The following is a 17835-nucleotide window of genomic DNA, read 5'->3' as shown; positions in this document are numbered from 1 at the left end:
AATGTGAAAATATCATCTAAATTTTGACGACTTAATTCAAGGTTTGATTGTTGAACTTTATTTATTACAACAATAAAATTACAATAGTATTTTTTGTCACAATAGAATAAGGGAAATTGAACTTTACTCACTATTACAATAAAGTCACCAAACTTTATTCACTATAACGACAAAGCTTGATCCATCAAAATGACTCTACTTTCATAGTTAGTAAAATTTAGTAAACTTATTGCTATAGTGGTTGAGTAATGTTTTACTACTTTAATGTGATAAAAATAATTATGTGACTTTCAAATTATAGTGGGTAAAGTTAAGTTACTTTAATATGACAAAGAATACTTATTGTTAGTAAATTTCAATAATCATACGTGAAATTAACAGAAAGAATTTACTGCAGTAATCACTGGAGCAAAATAGTCTTCCAAATATATATTCATAGGTGGGGGAGGGGGACACAATTTTCGTGTACCACTACAGAACATTGATGAGGGGTACCTACAAGACAAAGAAGCTAAATTTTGAGTCCCTGTAATATCATGTTTGAAGAGTTGGTGAAAAATCAAATCTACATCTCAGCTAGGCCATGTTATGTTAAAAGAAGAGAGAGGAGTATGGAGTTTAAATCCTAAATCCGCTTTTATCAAAAAAAACAATGTCGAGTAGGAATTAAAAGTTAATTTTCTAGCAGATTTAACCTGCAAGCTAAGACATCTTGAGATTAATGATTAGTAACTAATTGATAGTACAAAGCATGGATTTGCGTGGCAAAGAAATATATAACATCGTTTTCTCACAATTAAATTTGAATGTGCCAAGCCATATAATGCAAGTGCATGCGTAATTGCTATTAATTAATTAAATGTTGACAGAGTGATTTGTTCTGGTAAGACCACGCTGATAAGGTACCAGCTCGACACCTGCAGTGATGCGTTGATGGATTCATATTAAGAGAGTTGGTCTGCAATTGACTGCTAATTGCTATATATGAATGGTCTACTTGTCAAGTGATTCTAATCGTCCATGCAATACTAGTCTTTATGCCATTTGTGTGGCTTGTAGAAGATATCGCCAGCATGTCTGCATGTGCCCTCCTTGGTCAGGGTGTGTTTGCCTGTTTTGTCCTGGAGGTAAACATTTCTATAAACTATTTTTTAATTTTTTTGTTTGATCCATTAAATTATAAAAAAAAAAAATTCTTTTAAAAAAACAAGTTTTTAAAAGGAAGAAAATATTTTCCTAGTGAAAGTAAAGTAGGAAAAACAAGTCACGTTTGCTTATCGTCGATTGCAAGAGCTGTGATTTTCACTAAAGGGGTTCAAAATATGAAAAAGTAAACACACGAAGAAGTCAAAGGGGTTCAACGTCTACTATACATACATAAAAAATAATTTAACCATGTATAAACAATGTAATTTTGCCGAAGAGGGTTCATCGCCCCTGATCCCAACACCCCTAACAGAGGCAAATTTTTCTCAAGGGAATTCAAAAAAAAAAAAAAAAAAAAAGAACGCTTAAAGCTAAAAAGATTAGAAGTTGTTGTTAGCAGGAATTACACTTGTGTCCTCTAAGAGAATTTGAACTCCTTTATCATTGAGTTAAGCTTTCGACTTGTTTCAAGGAGATTCTAACATTTTATATACATACATAAAAATAAATAAAAATTGACACTATATACACAGTATATAATTTTTCAACTAATGAGATTCAGATGAACCATTGCTTTTACCTAGATCCGCCCATGCTATCTCTCACCCCCATCTCATAGCATTTGCGTAGATTATATACAAATATTATTGGAATAATATTTTCTGCTTACTTATTGAATATAAGAATATAATAAGTAAGAAAATCACTTATATTTTTCTTTATTCCAAGAAACGTAAGTAACATGATATGATCATAGACAACGCCATCTAACTGGGCATTTGGCTCGTTGAACCAAAGCTGGCGACGGTGAAGCACGAGTCAGGAATACATACAAGGGGTTTAAGAGACACTAGATTATTATATTTTTATACTCTATATTTGAGCATGTGACCTAGAGCAAATTTTTAATCCACTTTATTACCATACAAAAAAAAAATCCTATATCAAGAAAATTCAACGTAACTGTTTATATATATAATAATAATTAAAATTGTGCCTTTTTTACAGCATAATTAAATTGAACCTCCTGGCTCCTTGTCAGTTCCTAACGTTGGCACTCACAGCTTTGACACTAAAGTCATCTATATTTCAGAATAGCGAAACAACGTGAAGTAAAGGAAATAAAATATAGAGGAAACAAAATTGTTACAATAGTATGTGGTCCATATGCAGGTTATCCAAAAACTATGTCGAATCAAAGTAACTTTCGTTGATATTGAATAAGACGTGAGTAATAACTAATTGTAAACTACAAATATACATATTTATGAGGCCACAGAGAGCCTAGCTGGTTACTGGTATAGCTTGAGGATAAATTTCCCATCACCATTTAATTTCATGTGTGTCATTTCCAGCCTATGGTCCATTATTGTGAAAGTGACTTCCACCCTACACCCCCCCCCCCCCCCCAAACCTGAAAAAATCAACACACGACAAGACATAATTGGTTGTTACGTCTTGTGAAAATCAGTGTACTGCCGATTATGTTACCCTTTCTTTTAGCAATTCACAAGAAAACAAGAAGGATGAAAATAATTGTTACGTGAAGTAGGACGACAAAATTACAGATGAGTTAAACTGGTCTTTCGACATTGCTGTTATAATTAATAATTCACTCGATATGTCCCTTTCAAATTCATTTTGCTATTTGATCATGTGATTTTTTTAAGATGGCCATTGTTCGTGCAATAATAAAATTGTTCTATTGGTGAATTGTAGGGTACAGATGCCAGACAAGAAAATAGTTTATTTATACCATGATACAAACAACTTACAAATTTTAGTTCAAACCTTATATATTTATTGAGAAATCTACCGAATATGAACAAATAATAAACTTCAGAATGCATAAATTTCTGAATAAAGTATACACGCATCTTTCCCAATTTTAAAACTAGTCGAAGAACACGTTGTGGACGAGCTAAGAAATGTCCAATTGTATACTATAATTAAGGATATTTTTTGTGAACATTCATAAAATCTGCTCTTGTGCCCTGCGTCTAATAAGTACAAGTAAAGATATAGAAAAACTAATTCTCTTATCATGATGAAACCAATCTTTTACACATTACGGTATTACTTCTGCAATTGTAATGTGAATATTTTAGGTTAATTAAGAAAAGGAAATTTATTTTTCACCCCAAATTAAGTGAAGGTAGTATTCATTAAAGTTACTACTGCTAAAACTTAAAAGATCTCTCAGCTTTGGAGCCTACAGAGGTGCACAATTTACTTTTTTTTTTTTTTTTTTTTTTTTTTTTTTTGTCCTTCATTTGGGGTGGCCATTTTTAATTTTTTGCCCTTCAAATTGGTGTTTTTGTTTTTAAATTTCCGCTGCCTAATACTCCGGAGTCAAATGATTCTAACTCCAAATTTCAAAGTAAAAAAAAAAAAAAAATCGCAAGGCAGAATTCTACCATGCAAATCCTGCCTTAAGGCCCAAATTCTTCCTTAAAGGCGGAATTTGCAAAACTGTCCATACAAATTCTGCCTTAAGGGCAAAATTTTTAAAGACCACCAATTTGAGGTGCAAAAATTAAAGACCACCCTCAGCGAAGGACTATCCTGCAAATTGCCCCACAATTAACAACTAGTCCGATGGACTGATTGGTCTGTTATTGGGCCCTGAAAAGCCTCAAGCAATGAGAGTATGTTTAGCGGGCTCAGAAACATAATTGGTATTGGACTACAAAAGTTCTTATTTTTGGAAAATCTTTTGAAAAATTGGACACATCTTTTGGAGAAGCCTTTGGAGAAATTAACAACAAACAACAACATACCAATGTTATCCTATAAGTGGAGTTTGGAGAGGGTAGCACAGACTTTACCAATAACTCGTGGAGGTAGAGAGTTTGTTTTCAGAAGACCCTCGGCTCGAGTTTAGCGAGAAACTAAAAGAATATTTTAAGATAACTGGTGGCATTTCGGTTTAATTTAGCAAAGGCTAAGTCTAATTTTTGAATAAAAAAAACTTACTACAGGTAAATTTCTCTATTAATTTTTTATTTAAATGAGTTATAAATAAGGAAAATAGTTTTATAAGGCAACTTGGACTCAAAAATATTTTACCTAGTTTGTTTAGGATTATGACTTTCCTTACCAAAAAAAGAGTAGAAAAAGGATTCTGCCCTTCTTGTTAGTGTTTACAGTTATATTGTTTCTTCCACGCCATTGAAGCAAATCATCAGCACAATGGCTACAATTTCAAGCACACAATTGAGCGACATGGAACTAAATAGTCTTACACAAATAGCCAACAAAGCTGCTGATGCTGCAGGTGAAGTAGTACGTAAATACTACTCCAACGCTGCAAGATTCCAGTTCAGGGAAAAAGATGGTGACGGACCAGTCACCTGTGCTGACGTGGAAGCTGAACAAGCCATAAGTTCCGTCATTCTTGAAGCTTTTCCTTCACACTCTATTTATGGTGAGGAAACTGGTTGGCATAATCGCGAAAACGCCATTATGCCTAATCAGTTTGTATGGGTTTTGGACCCGATTGATGGGACTTCAAGTTTTGTAGGTAAAGATAATTGTGCTTTTGGTATTCTCATTGGGTTGGTTTATAATGGAAAGCCGATTCTTGGTTGTATTGATCAGCCAATCTTGAAACTCAGGTGGGTTGGTGTTAAGGGAAAAGGAACTACGATTAATGGTGAGAGAGTTTCTACATTGGATTGTTGTGATCTTGGTAAAGCTAGGGTTCATTTAAAGGTACCGAATTACAATGATGACGCGAAGAAAGCCTATGACTGTCTATCGAAGAAGGTGGGAAAGAAGTTGTTTAATGGGAACTGTGTTGTTTTTGGTGAGTTGGCTTCGGGTTTTGTTGATGTTGTGGTTGATTGTGCACTTGATCCTTATGATTTTCTTGCTCTAGTTCCGGTCGTTGAGGGTGCTGGTGGCGTTGTTACTGATTGGGAAGGACGTGAGCTTGAGTGGAATGCTGAAACTCCAGTGCCTGAAGGTGGGTTTAAGATTGTTGCTACTGCTGGGAAAACCATTCATCAACATGTTATTAATGCACTATCACAATAACTTGTTTAGTTGTTTCGTAGAGTTTATGCTATTTTGTAATGTTGCTTTTTAGGGTCTTTAGGCTTTTTCGTTGCCTATAAAATTTAATGGGATGTTATTAGTTAAACATGTACTCCATGTTTGTTTCAAGAAATATGGGATTGATCAAAAGTATGCACCACTGCCTGCACTTTCTTTAAAACTAATCAACTGCTATAAAGCATCAATTAGTTGCAGCAGCTGAAAAACTTCTCATGTTAAGCAATGATATCAATGATTCAAGTCATAAATTCAATAATAACTCTGCAGAATAGGGTACTATAACCTGTAGGGGCAAATGCAGTACTTCACATGCGGAGTATACATAGCAATAAACAGTAGATATGAACCCAAAACTTTAAATTTATAATGGGTTCAATGCAAAAACCGTAAAGGTCAAAACCATAGAACTAAAATCCTGGATCTGGCTCTGATAACCCGCACACCAAACAAGAGCAGACCATTAAACAGAGAAGCAAGGATACCTTCTTTTCTATACCAAGAAAGCTGACTGAAAATTCACCAGGAGAATGAAATCATTCTGCAATTCATTAACACTTCATAAAACACCAACTTGCACAATCATTTCAGAACGACAGAATCAGTTAGATAACGTGAATAGTCAACGATATAGCAGTACCGAGTTCTCCCAAGAAGAATCCCAAACATAAGCAAAGCCAAGCAGCCATCTCTCACACAATGAAGGCATGTCAAATGGGCACATTATATCCAAATTCCATTTAGACAATTTTTTCATAGAAATGTCTGCAATCATTTACAAAGTTATCAATCACACATCAAACTAATACAGGGTATATCAGTATTGTCAAGTTAGGTATACGATAACAAATATCTTTTCATATCAGCCAAAGATAAAATTATCACCAGCTTAGACTCTAATTTGAATCAAGTCAGAGCTTACTGCAATTCATACGAGGATGAAGTCATGTGGAGTTCCAGCAGATGTATTTAACCTAATTAGATTAAATACAAAGTGCAACCAAACCTAAAAAATTGCTAGACAAGGAACTTTGTAATGAGTCCGTTCTTGAATTGCGTGTTTGTTTTTCTGAATATAGCAAAGGAACATATTTATTCCTTTGAATCCTAGTATTACAGCTTAACTACTTGATAAAAAGGGCACCCCGGTGCACAAAGCATCCCGCGTTATCAGGGTAAGGGGAAGGGTCGCACCCCAAGGGGTGTGATGTAGACAGCCTGCCCTAATGCTTCCACGGCTTGAACCCGTGAGGTTATGTTAACTGATGCAAGCAGCAAGAAGAAATTTCAGTTTAACATTCCAGAGCTCCAGGTACGAGACTCAATAAGAAGATTTTAAGCCTCTATGTTTAAAAATTTTTGCAGTCCTTCAACTACTTCAGAAATTTAAAGCATGAGCTAAAGATGAAACTGACTTGTGCATTAATCTGTTGACTCATCAACAGGGGCATATAACTGGGATATAATGACAAAGACTGCCCAAATGACATGCCCCTAGGCCCCCTACTCCCTACACTTTTTGATCAACAGTGGTTTATTGCGGCATTGACTCATAAAACAAAGCCTGCTCGATGCTGCCTGCCTGGTATAAACAAATACAAAACAGGCAAGATGCTAGAAATTCCAAATTGGTACGTAAGTTTGAAAACTGCTGTCCTTATAGGGCCAATGAAGCAACAGCAGATTAGCTTATGAGGTCATTAAACAAGCTCATTAAGAGTTAAATAAATCCATGTTTATGAAAAGACTGTCAAAGACATTAACAGAATACCCTGGATAATTCATCTTGAGAGATGAAGAGAGATATCACATTGGTGTTGATGATAGTGAATTAAATCAAATTCTACGACTAGTAAAAACGCTAAAGGGAATATCATAATTGCAATATTTCCAGCATTTGAGCATATTGGAGACCTGAATCTAAAAGTTCAATGGCAAGAAACAATGTTGGATGTTTGTGCTTCACCTGTCTATCACAGAGTGAATTCAGGTTACACTGGGAAGGATTAAAGTCTAATAAGCACTAACATAGAAACACAAAGGGACCTTGTGGAGTATCTGTTGGAATGACTGAGTGGTGTGGTTGAGACAGAGTACCAATCTGGAGATCCCAGTCTGTGTCCTAGCTACAACACTTGCTTGGTGGGTTATAGCGGACTGATTGGTACCAAATCAAGGAAAACTCTACCTACTAGATGTGACCTCAAAATAACAGGGGTCCATGTCAAACACCCAAGGCTTGGTTCAAGAGGAAAAGGTTGAGGGACTTGTGACTTAAGTCACAGGTTAGAGCTTTGCGCCATGCGAACTAAGCCTGGTACTTAAGTGGAGAAGGGTAGAGGGGTGGGCCCATTATTGTCGATTTTCGAAGGTTGCGGACTGATTTCTCGGTCATAAAGAAAAACAAATTAACAGGGGCTCAAGGTTGGCTAGTGAGACGATGGGGAATAAGCATTATCGTCTAGAGCGACTGATCAGTTGAGGTGAATGAAAGTTGACTAGACACAGAGTCATCAAAAAATCAATCTAAGAAAAAAAAAAAAAAAAAAACTTTTAGAAGTGGAATGTATGAAATATGAGTACAAAATATAGCTATTAGTATCTTCTCATACTTGGCATAAAATGTTTTTGGTAACTCCTATCATGTAAGCATCACAAAATATGCAAGTCAACCATTATCAAAAGAAACATTAACTACCAACATGAGAATTAGAAAACAAAACATTAACTTCTCGGAGAAAAGCAGTTGCAGCGATCCCACACTGTTGTGCCATGAGAGGGTTATGATAAAATTGAACGACGGGAAAGGAAGAACCGCACCATTGAAGAACAAAATGGGATTTACGGGTAAAAACAACCTATGGCTTCAGCTACAGATAAGTAAAACAAAAGTTTGGGATAAACGACAAAACAATTTATTTTATTTTTTTAAAAGAAGACAAAATCTAGCTGGAATGCTTGTGTAATAGCTGGCAGGGGCCAGGGGCAGATTGCAGCTGTTAAAATATTTTGGTAGTTCCATGGATAAGTCGACAGATACAGTGTCTAAGAGAAGGGTATGTTAAGCTTTTTTCATTTCGGAATGTGGAAATATGAATTTAACATTAGGTAGACAGCTAGCAGTATTCAGGCCCATCAAACTCCCTTAAATCTCAATGCAGCAAATATCAACTGTCACAATCCATCTACGCTTCAAATACACAAAAGACTAACAAGATACAGCACATACCAATATTCTTATATTACATGGAGGGTCAAAGCAGCTATTTGCTCATATGATGCATTTATATAACATAGTCCATCAACTGTCATTAGCAATTGAACCACCTGCATAGAATGGTCATATCGAAGTTAACATGTTAAAACAAAATATGTGTATATCATTAGTATGCGAGCTATGACCATATGTCTCGGACTGCGATAAGGTATGTTCTGCCTGCATCAAAAGATGGAAAAGTAAAGAGTTTACTGAAACAAGGTAGATACTAATTGCTTGTTAATGTTTCTTCGATTAATCACGGCCATACAAAGACGTCAACAAGAGGAAGCCTTTGACCAAGAATAAATGGATTTTATATTCCTCTCCATGGAAATTGGAAAAGAAAATGAAAGGAACTATAATGGAACAATTTACAGCCAAACAGGCAAAAATGTCTATTTGTCTCGGCTCTCAGCTTGAGCAACTGAACATACGAAAAGAACAAATTAACTATTTAAAATGAAAGTATAATTGAATTTCATAGTCAATAAATCACAGCTTGCTAAAGTATACGTTAGAATTCACGGTTGAATCCAATCGAATTGACTATTCATTTTTCCAAGCATATAAAAAGAGCGAGAAACCAAGATTATGTGACTGGGCCTCCCTGAATCTCTGTGACCAAGACCAATGTAGTGTTTGGGGATCGCAGATGGGCTGGGCCGCCCATAATTTCTCAGCTGAAATGTTGGTCTTGAACATGAAGACGGCATTTCCAACAGACGTACTAAAAAGCCAGTTATGGACATCCCAAAATACTTCTACACCAAGGCCATCAACCAACATGGTATGATTACCGCGGAACTTCCACCTTAGCCTCTTTACCTGCATCATCGGCTTACTGTCCACGCGGATGACAAGGCATGGGTCATTGGTCCCACTGGTATCACATTCAATCACGAGATCATGGACTCGACCATTATCACAAAACTGAGCCTTAGTGGCAAACACTTTCTTCCCAAATATATGCTCCTTCTTAGCAATAAAAACAGCACCAGAAGCACCAGGAGTGGCACTTGTTTTCTTGATAGCTTCTTTTCTCAAATCACCAAGGAGCAAAATCATTTGCCTTTCGGAAACAACACACACATAGAATCCTTCCAATGGCTCCAGACCAGATCCAAATTTCGCCGAAGAAAGGTCCCAATATACATCAATTTTCCTAGAATAAGCTTCTAAAGTCTTTGACCCTTTCTTCTTAGAGAACAACCAGGGCTTAATATCAACCTTACAGAGGCACTGATTTGTATTATCATCAATCCCAACAGTAAGACCTTGACCCATCAAATTCTTACTCCATGTAACATTAAGCAAACAAGATTTCCCACGAAATTTACACTGGTACACACAAGTTACCAAATTCTGAGCAGCCTTATTAGCACCTGATGATGAAAAATCAGCTACTTGAACCCCAGTTTCCCCAAAACAAGAAGGAAAATCCCTCATGTTGTAACCAAAAAAGGAATCTTTATCTCTTCTACAACTGCCCCTTTTCTTCTCTCTCTGATTTATGCACAAAGATTCAATTTTTAACTACAAACAAACAGAAATAGGAACTTTCAGAATTGGTCACAAAAAGGGGGCTAAGAAAGAATGTAACTTGAGCTGAAAAAGAAACATACCTCAACTAATCAGCAAAGAAAGACATAAAACTATATCAAGAATTGCTTCAAAATCTCCTTCTCAGTGCTTGATTTGATCTGAGAGTTATGTATACAAGATGCATTTTGCTGCACACAATAAGAAACCCAGACTTAATAAAAAGAGAAGAAAAGGATGAGGGTCCCTCTAAATGAGAGACAAAAATGAGGAATGTAGACAGTAAAAAAAATAAAAAAATAAAGATTAAAGAATTTGATAGAGAGTGAAAGAAGGAGAAGGAGACAAAAAGCAGACTACTCAAGACTCATTTCACTATCACTAAAATAAAGATTGAAGACCAACTCTTTATACATGGTATATAATAGAGAATACTTTTTAAAGATCCGTATGAAATAAATGGAAATACAGATAGATATACATACAAGCAAGATGGTGACAGGCTCAAATAAAGTAACAGCAACTCAGTGTTTCTGGAAAAAAAAAAAAAAATTGGTTTTTGAACAAAACTACTCAATGAAAGAACCAGAGAAAAATAAAAAAATATATACTAGAGAATATAAAAAATGGAATTCCCAGACTGTCTTTGGATTTTTTCTATTTTTTTGACTATGCATGCTTTTACCTGACATACTCACATGTAGAATCACATTGTTTTGATTGGATTTTTAGCATTAGAAACCAAATACTTGGTAAAAATTTGATCTTTGAATGTAGTCTATAAAGTTTTGAGGATTATGTATGAACCATCACAAGATACAACATTAGAAAATGCAAAAGAGAAGGAAATAAATAAAGGTTTATTTTTGTTTTTGTATATGTAGAAATGGAAGAATATTGAAATTAATTTAACTGAGATTTTCTACTTACTCCTTACTCTCTAAGGTTGGAGAATTTAACTTTGGTAAAAATTCTTGGAAGTGTAGGATTTTGCATAAATCCTACACTTCAAAGAGAAAGAAAAAGATAAATGAAAATAAAGGTAATTTTACTTCTTTAATTCACCATTTAAAAGGGTAAATATTGTAAGAATCTTGAATTAAATAGTAAGGGTACTTCTTACCAGTTTCAACTGAAGTATGTAATGTAAAAGAAAATGAAACAAAAGGGTGCATTTATTTCTTTCATTCCTTATTTTAAAAGTAAGATATGATAAGAATCTTGAAATTAAATACAGAGGGTACTTCTTACCAGTTTGGATTAAGAAATTAAAGGGATTTCAATGTGAGTATGACCATCTTGGCATTTGCTTGAGTTTTGATTTTGCAAGATTTTGAAGGAAAGTATGAAAAAGGGAGGAGTTTTGTCTGATAGTTTGGGTGATAACTGATAATTGGTGAGAGAAGAGGGGTCCAACTTTCAAGTTGTTGCCACGTTGTTGCAGTTAATTAGTCAAATGCATGCAATGCATTAACCAGTTGGAATCCCAAGGGGTTTTAGGATATGGGGTGGTGGCCCAGCAATGGTAGTGTCCCAAAACTCCAAATTGTGTCAAAGATCATACCCTATTTCTTTTATATTTATAAGGTTCCATACTTCTATCGAGAGAGGAGTTAGGCTCGACTCCAATCTGTATATTTCGAAATCATAATTATATGGAGGAGGACATACACCTTAGCCTCTATTACAAAATGTACGTTGATCAAGTCCAACCTAATAGCAATAAGAGAAGGATCGATGGGCAAAAGATTAAGGGCTTCTTCCCTAAGCTAAGTTTGTGAATCTGAGAAGGTTTGCAAAAGGCTATCACATACGAATATGTCACAACAGAAACATCAAAACTAAGTTTAGGAAATTACATCGTAATAGTATAGTGTTCCCTCCTGTTTCTGAATCTGATAAAAAATCATACCCTCAATAAGAGATTTCAGAGTTCGAATTATTTGAATACCCTTAATGAGAGATTTTGAGTTCGAATTATTTGAATAGAACAATCACTTATGGAGAGCGCTTGAAAGTTGAGGGGAACTAGGGAGTAAGATGTTTATCCAAATTTCCTACATTGACAAATTATAATATTATATACGCAATGTCAATTTTTTTTTATGTATAGAAATATATAAATGATGTTGAATTTCTTTGGCTTCTTTGTGTCTTTATTACTTTATATTTTGAATCCTTCTAGCAAAAATTTGAATTCTGCTATTGAAGGACGCTACTCGCTGCCCCTTTAATAAGTTTTTTGGGTCGTGAACGTTAATTAGTCATGCCAAATTATTATATAAAAACATCTTGCAAGGCCTATTCTCACATTTCCTCGTGTCTTCCTCCCCATAAATTAAAAACAAAAAGACACAAACAAAAAAAGGAAGCTTCAAAAGAGAGGAAATAAGTGCCTATTCATGAAAATGAGAAAATAAGTTAAAGAACAACATTCTCTTGTCCTCAAGTCCTACTCAGTAGATTGGAGCTGCTATTAATTCAACGTAGAGCTTTACGTGTCAAAGTAAGAATCGCTATTATTATTTTGTTGACATTCAAGAGTTAACAGGTTCAAATTTCAATTCATAACCTCCCGCTCCTTATCGGCCTATTAGACTACTACCCTTTCCTTATTCCATATGGTCCCCTTCTAAAAGAAAAAACTGTAATTATAATTAAACTTTGCTGGACTCGAGAGTTGAGACGGAATTTATTGTAAACAACCTCTCTATCTATCAAGCTAGGGATAAGGTCTGCGGACACTCTACCCTCCCGGCCTCTCTACACCCCACTTGTGGGATACACTGGGTATGTTGTTGTTGTTATCAGTACATTTGAAAAGTTACCCAAAAAGTTGAATCCACTCGCCTCTCATGAAATACTCAAAGCATAAGATATGAGTTTAACTAATAAGTATTTATTTGTTATAACATCACAAATTTTAATTTTTTATAGAAGATTACCTTATATATATATTGGCATGATAGTGTAAAAGTATTAATGATTGTAACTTTTATGATTTCGAAAGTATGATGAATATCATGCATGCTGCTAAATTATACTCTCTCCGGATAAAAAAAAAGAGTCCACTTAGCCATTTGCATACCCCTTAAGAAACTACTCACTTCAAGAAAAAAAATATGTAAATTGATTAAACTGCCCTTAATTAAATAGGCATTGCGATTTGATCACATAACACTTAATAGGGGCAAATCTGAAAAGATAAGGTTAATTGTTTCTTGATTTAATAAGTAAACTTTTTTTTTATCCGGAGGGAGTACTATATAACTCCTACTAGCTGTGCGTGCGTTTCATCCTACATGCATGTGATTAGGGGTGTCAAACGGGCGGGTTGAAAAAATGGTCGAAATGTCCAATCAAATGGAGGTGATAAATGGGTTGGCTAACATCGACTAAAAAGTTATTTTGACCGAAACGCTAAAAATGGGTTGGGTCATGATGACCTGCCCAACTTGACCCAATTTTTTTGAAGGGTCTATTTTCTAGAAAAACATTTTCGTAGAAAATATTTTCTAGAAATACATTTTTTGCGAAAATATTTTTCGCGGATTTTTTGAAAATATTTTTAAGGAAAACCTTTTCCGTGGTAAATATTTTCGAGCAAAACATTTTTTGTGAAAAATATTTCCCTTCATATCAAACACACTACAAACTTATAAGATACATGATAAAAAAAAATAAAAAAAGTGTATACATAAAAAATAAAAAAAAATAAAAAAAAGGGAGTAAATTCAAGCAATAAACCCAAATTTAAGTAAATCCTAAAAACGGGCTAGAATTGGGCTAGTATTGGGCTAAGTTGAAGATCACTTTAAAATGAAATTTATATTGGGTTGGGCCCCAATATAAAATTATCTTCCCCCAACCCATAAAATTTTAGATTAGTTGGCGGGTAATCACCTTTTGGGCCAAATTTGATACCCCTGCATGTGATGCATGTTTAGCTAAAATGTCTGCTACCTGGTCGGAAAAGAGAAGAAGAGACTAATAAGTTTTTAGTTTACTAAAGACTTCCGTTAACAAAGAGATAAATTCAAGACGATTTGCTAATTAATGAATCAAAAGATAACGGAATAAATTGAACAATGTCAGATATTTTATATAGTACATGGACAAATGATTATTTGACAAGGTAGCAAGGATAAGGTATTTCTTTTGCTTTTTCTTTACAGAAAGATTAAACAAAAAGAGAAAAAGGATGAAGACCATAGTAATCTCAAGTTTTAAGTCACTTGGACTTGTCTTTATCCTCGCGAAAGTTGGCAAATTTTTCATCAGAAAAATAACAACTACTATGAAATTATTTATTTTAGAAAGAAAACCCAACTCACGATCATTAGTTCATTCTTTATCTCCGAATAATTGAATATTATACCAGCAACATAGGTTGGTTAAGTATTAAGTAGGTAGTAGTGGGATATGGGTGACCCAACAAATATTAGAGTTGGATTTTATTCTATAAGAGTTGTTGACCCAATATACTGTTTAGACAATATGTTTTGTATTCCATTTCCTCTTTCTTTTTCCTTTTCAGTTTCACGTCACATATTCCTTTCTTTTTCATTTTATAATGATATGATTTTTCATTCAAATTACACTCTCTTTAAAGGTGGAATGCTGTGTTTAGGTGTTGCTATTATGTGCACACATGTTCTTATGCTTGAACGACACGCCTTTTGTCTTGGCATAAAGTAGGGTCCCATTTTCTTGCAGTGACAAGAGATTTTAAGATTATGCTTCATAAACACTCAACTTAATTAACCAAGTTTGATTACTTCATTGCAATTTCCCCGACTTCACCTACAAAAAAATTAGTATTAATAAGTTTGTTGTATGACAGTGTCGAGATTAATGTTTTTACTTTTGTAAATAATGAGAATAAAATATCTTAACTTAACCCTAAATCTCAACATAAAGCAAACGTTATTACCCAGAACCAAGAATTATCGTAGGTGAACTAAAATTGATATCAAAATAATGCTAATAGTGATAGAGAAAAAGTTTATATGAAAATCTCAACTTTGACTACAACAGCAAAACAATTGGAATTTGAGCAAAGCCAAAAAAAAAAAAATTGCTGATACAAATAACTCTTTGAGGCATATAAATGTAAGAAATAAGTTTTAAGAAAATGAATTAGTTAGGGAGATCGTTATAAAAATTGCAAAAGTTTGGCGTAAGCTTAGAAAGTGGTCTTCACGTGTATTGGTTGGTGTTTAGTTGGCAGATTCAGCAATTTTATACTTTATCCGTTGAATAAATTATATGTATACCTCGCCTTTTTCTTGGTTATTTTGAGGGCCCCTTACCCAAGGGTACTAAGGTTTATTACTATTTCGAAGATGGGTTCCAGTTGCCAACTTTTTCTATTAATCCTTTTATGAAGAATAAATTTCACACACATAACTAGTGTGTTCAAAATCGAACCGTAATCGTTAATCCAAACACCAAATAGGTTTATTGGATTTATTGGTATCGGGTTATCGGATTAATGAATGAGGAACGGTTTGAAATTTTATAGTTAGTGTCTTAACGGTGCGGGGTCACTACTAAAAAATCTCTAATTAATTTCCCACTGAAAAATGTTCAGTGGCTATTTCCCATTGAATGTCGGTGGGAAAAAATCAAAATAGTAGTGTTTTCACATGGAAAAATTAGGAAGTTTTAAGCCAATGGGAACTTATTTGATAGGATTCGTGCTTATTTAAAAAAATAATCACCTAAATTTCTCGAATATATGTTCGGTGGGAATGGGATTAATAAATGTCATATTTTATAAAATTTATTCTAAATATACACTGCTCTTTTTTTTTTGTCGGTGGAAAAAACCTCAGGCTCTTCTACATCCGGGTACGCTATTTTATTCGTTTTCCTTATCGGTTTAGCGAATTAAGATGAAAGAATTAATAAATTCACATTTATACCCTTTTGTACATAGAAACCCAAAAGCAACATTATCAATTCTCTCAATTTGCTAATTCTCCTTCTCTCAATAATTAATAAATTCACATTTATACCCTCGTCGTATATCCTCACACTAGACCACTGTTCAATCAATTTTCCTTCTCTCAATAGTCTCCTCAGTCCTCAACTTTGGTTCACTAATTATCTACTAAGTATAGTATTATCTAGTTGTGATATGCCATTAGGAGGGAACAAGTCAATGTGGGCTTCCTGCAGGTTGGATTAACAAAAAAGACAGCTCTTGTTCCAACTTTGCTTGGAAAAGCTGAAATCATCAATCTTTTTACAGTTCATAATACTGCTTGCTTTTGCTAAACTTTCAAGTGCTTGGCCCTATTGTGTATGATTGCTGCATTTTTATTTTATTTTTTCTCAGCATCTTTTGAGTCAATTTGATTACAGTTTTAGAAGTTTTATTTTAGGCTCTTTAATTTGTATATCTTGTTGATTAACTGTTAAACCATCCGATCACGGCCCAATAATTACTAACCCGATACCGAATCAACCGATATCTTATTGGTTGACTAGCGGATTAGTACATTTAAAAACCGATAACCGATGAGTCGAACCGTTAAGTGTAAACTGTGTAATTATCGGCCCGATTAGCCGATAAGCGACCCTAATGATAACCAAATACTATTAATTAACTTTTCCTAATGAAATTAATTATGAGAACCGATGGTTGAACTTTTCCTAGTGTCTTCCTCGATCGTTGGAACTCTTACGCATATCCAATCTAAAATCGAAGACCTAAGTATAATTACTATTCCTGTAAAACAATGTGTAAAAATATTTGGCCAATTTTTTTTTTTTCGCAAGATTTAAAGTTGTGTTTGTTTCCAAACTCAAAGCTTTTTATGTAATCTTGTTTGGCAGAAGTATTTTCTTGCTGATCTCATCCTATGATTATTCAATATACATTCACATAAACGTCATCGGATTATAATAATTAGGACTAATTTATGTTGGTCCTTCTTCGAGTATTCATTTTTTGCGCACCAAACAAGCCTAATCCATTTTTCGTTCTTTTGTTGTCTAGGGGAATATATTTATCCTGTTCTAAATCATTAAACATATTTAATTGCTAAAATAAATACTTAAATGAAAAAAGGAGATGATTCTTCCCTAACTTAATTAGTACATCATTTTCATAGAGTTGATGGAAAATGACTTAATAGATTTATTTTGACATATGAAAGCTCAAGAAAGCAATTTATCTTTATTTTTGCTTTTCCATTTTTTCTCTTATGGGTTGGCAAGAAAACAAATTTTCTGCGTATTAAATTGATTTGTATCTATCATGGGCTCCACCAATTACCATTACTTAACAAATTTGCATTCTACGTGATTGATACAACGATATTAGAATGATTATCCAAATGAAGTTAATTGTACTAAAGTACTATAAACAATATATTATTTAATTTATACTCTAAGAAAAGGAAGTGATTTTTCAGTATAGTTATTAATGACCTTGATAGAATAAGTTAATCTAAAATAACAAATATTTTAAGTAAGATGATGATCACAAAATATCATCTAACAATTGAGCTTTGAGTTTTCACTAAAATTAAAATACTTATAAATGCCTGCATTTAATTTGATGACTGCAATAAATAATTATTAAGATTTTTTCCCTCTAAAATAGTAGTATGTGTACTATGTTGTGATTTGTTACATCAACCAAATGATATTTTGAAGTATATTTGAGCAAACAAAAACCTTTGATATTAACACAAACAGATATGATAACATGGTCCATTCGAATTACTGTCCTACCTGTTGGGTTTAAGTCGGTGTAAATTGGAAATAGAGGAAAATAAAATAGAGGGAAGTGAAAATTTGAACAAAATCACTTTTACAAAGGA

The 17835-nt window shown here is 33.9% G+C and overlaps 2 protein-coding genes across 2 annotated transcripts; one reads left to right on the top strand and one right to left on the bottom strand.

The window, feature by feature from the left end:
- Positions 1-4294: 4294 nt before the first annotated feature.
- Positions 4295-5296, top strand: LOC132063597 (bifunctional phosphatase IMPL2, chloroplastic-like). Its single transcript, XM_059456216.1, has one exon. The coding sequence runs from the start codon at positions 4339-4341 to the stop codon at positions 5182-5184; it is 846 nt and encodes a 281-aa protein (XP_059312199.1). The 5' UTR covers positions 4295-4338; the 3' UTR covers positions 5185-5296.
- A 3395-nt stretch (positions 5297-8691) lies between these two features.
- On the bottom strand, positions 8692-11357 carry LOC132063596 (uncharacterized). Its single transcript, XM_059456215.1, has 3 exons — positions 11252-11357; positions 10084-10191; positions 8692-9994 (listed from the first exon to the last, which is right to left on the bottom strand). Exon 3 carries the CDS (start codon positions 9905-9907, stop codon positions 9008-9010), a length of 900 nt encoding a protein of 299 aa, XP_059312198.1. The 5' UTR covers positions 9908-9994; positions 10084-10191; positions 11252-11357; the 3' UTR covers positions 8692-9007.
- Between the last annotated feature and the right edge of the window lie 6478 nt (positions 11358-17835).

This window comes from Lycium ferocissimum, chromosome 7, assembly GCF_029784015.1.
Source record: "Lycium ferocissimum isolate CSIRO_LF1 chromosome 7, AGI_CSIRO_Lferr_CH_V1, whole genome shotgun sequence".
NCBI classification, from domain to species: Eukaryota; Viridiplantae; Streptophyta; class Magnoliopsida; order Solanales; family Solanaceae; genus Lycium; species Lycium ferocissimum.
This window is presented reverse-complemented; position numbering and strand designations above follow the sequence as displayed.

Coding starts and splice junctions, on each gene's coding strand:
- LOC132063596 (XM_059456215.1), bottom strand. CDS start 9,907: ATGAGGGATTTTCCTTCTTGTTTTGGGGAAACTGGGGTTCAAGTAGCT.
- LOC132063597 (XM_059456216.1), top strand. CDS start 4,339: ATGGCTACAATTTCAAGCACACAATTGAGCGACATGGAACTAAATAGT.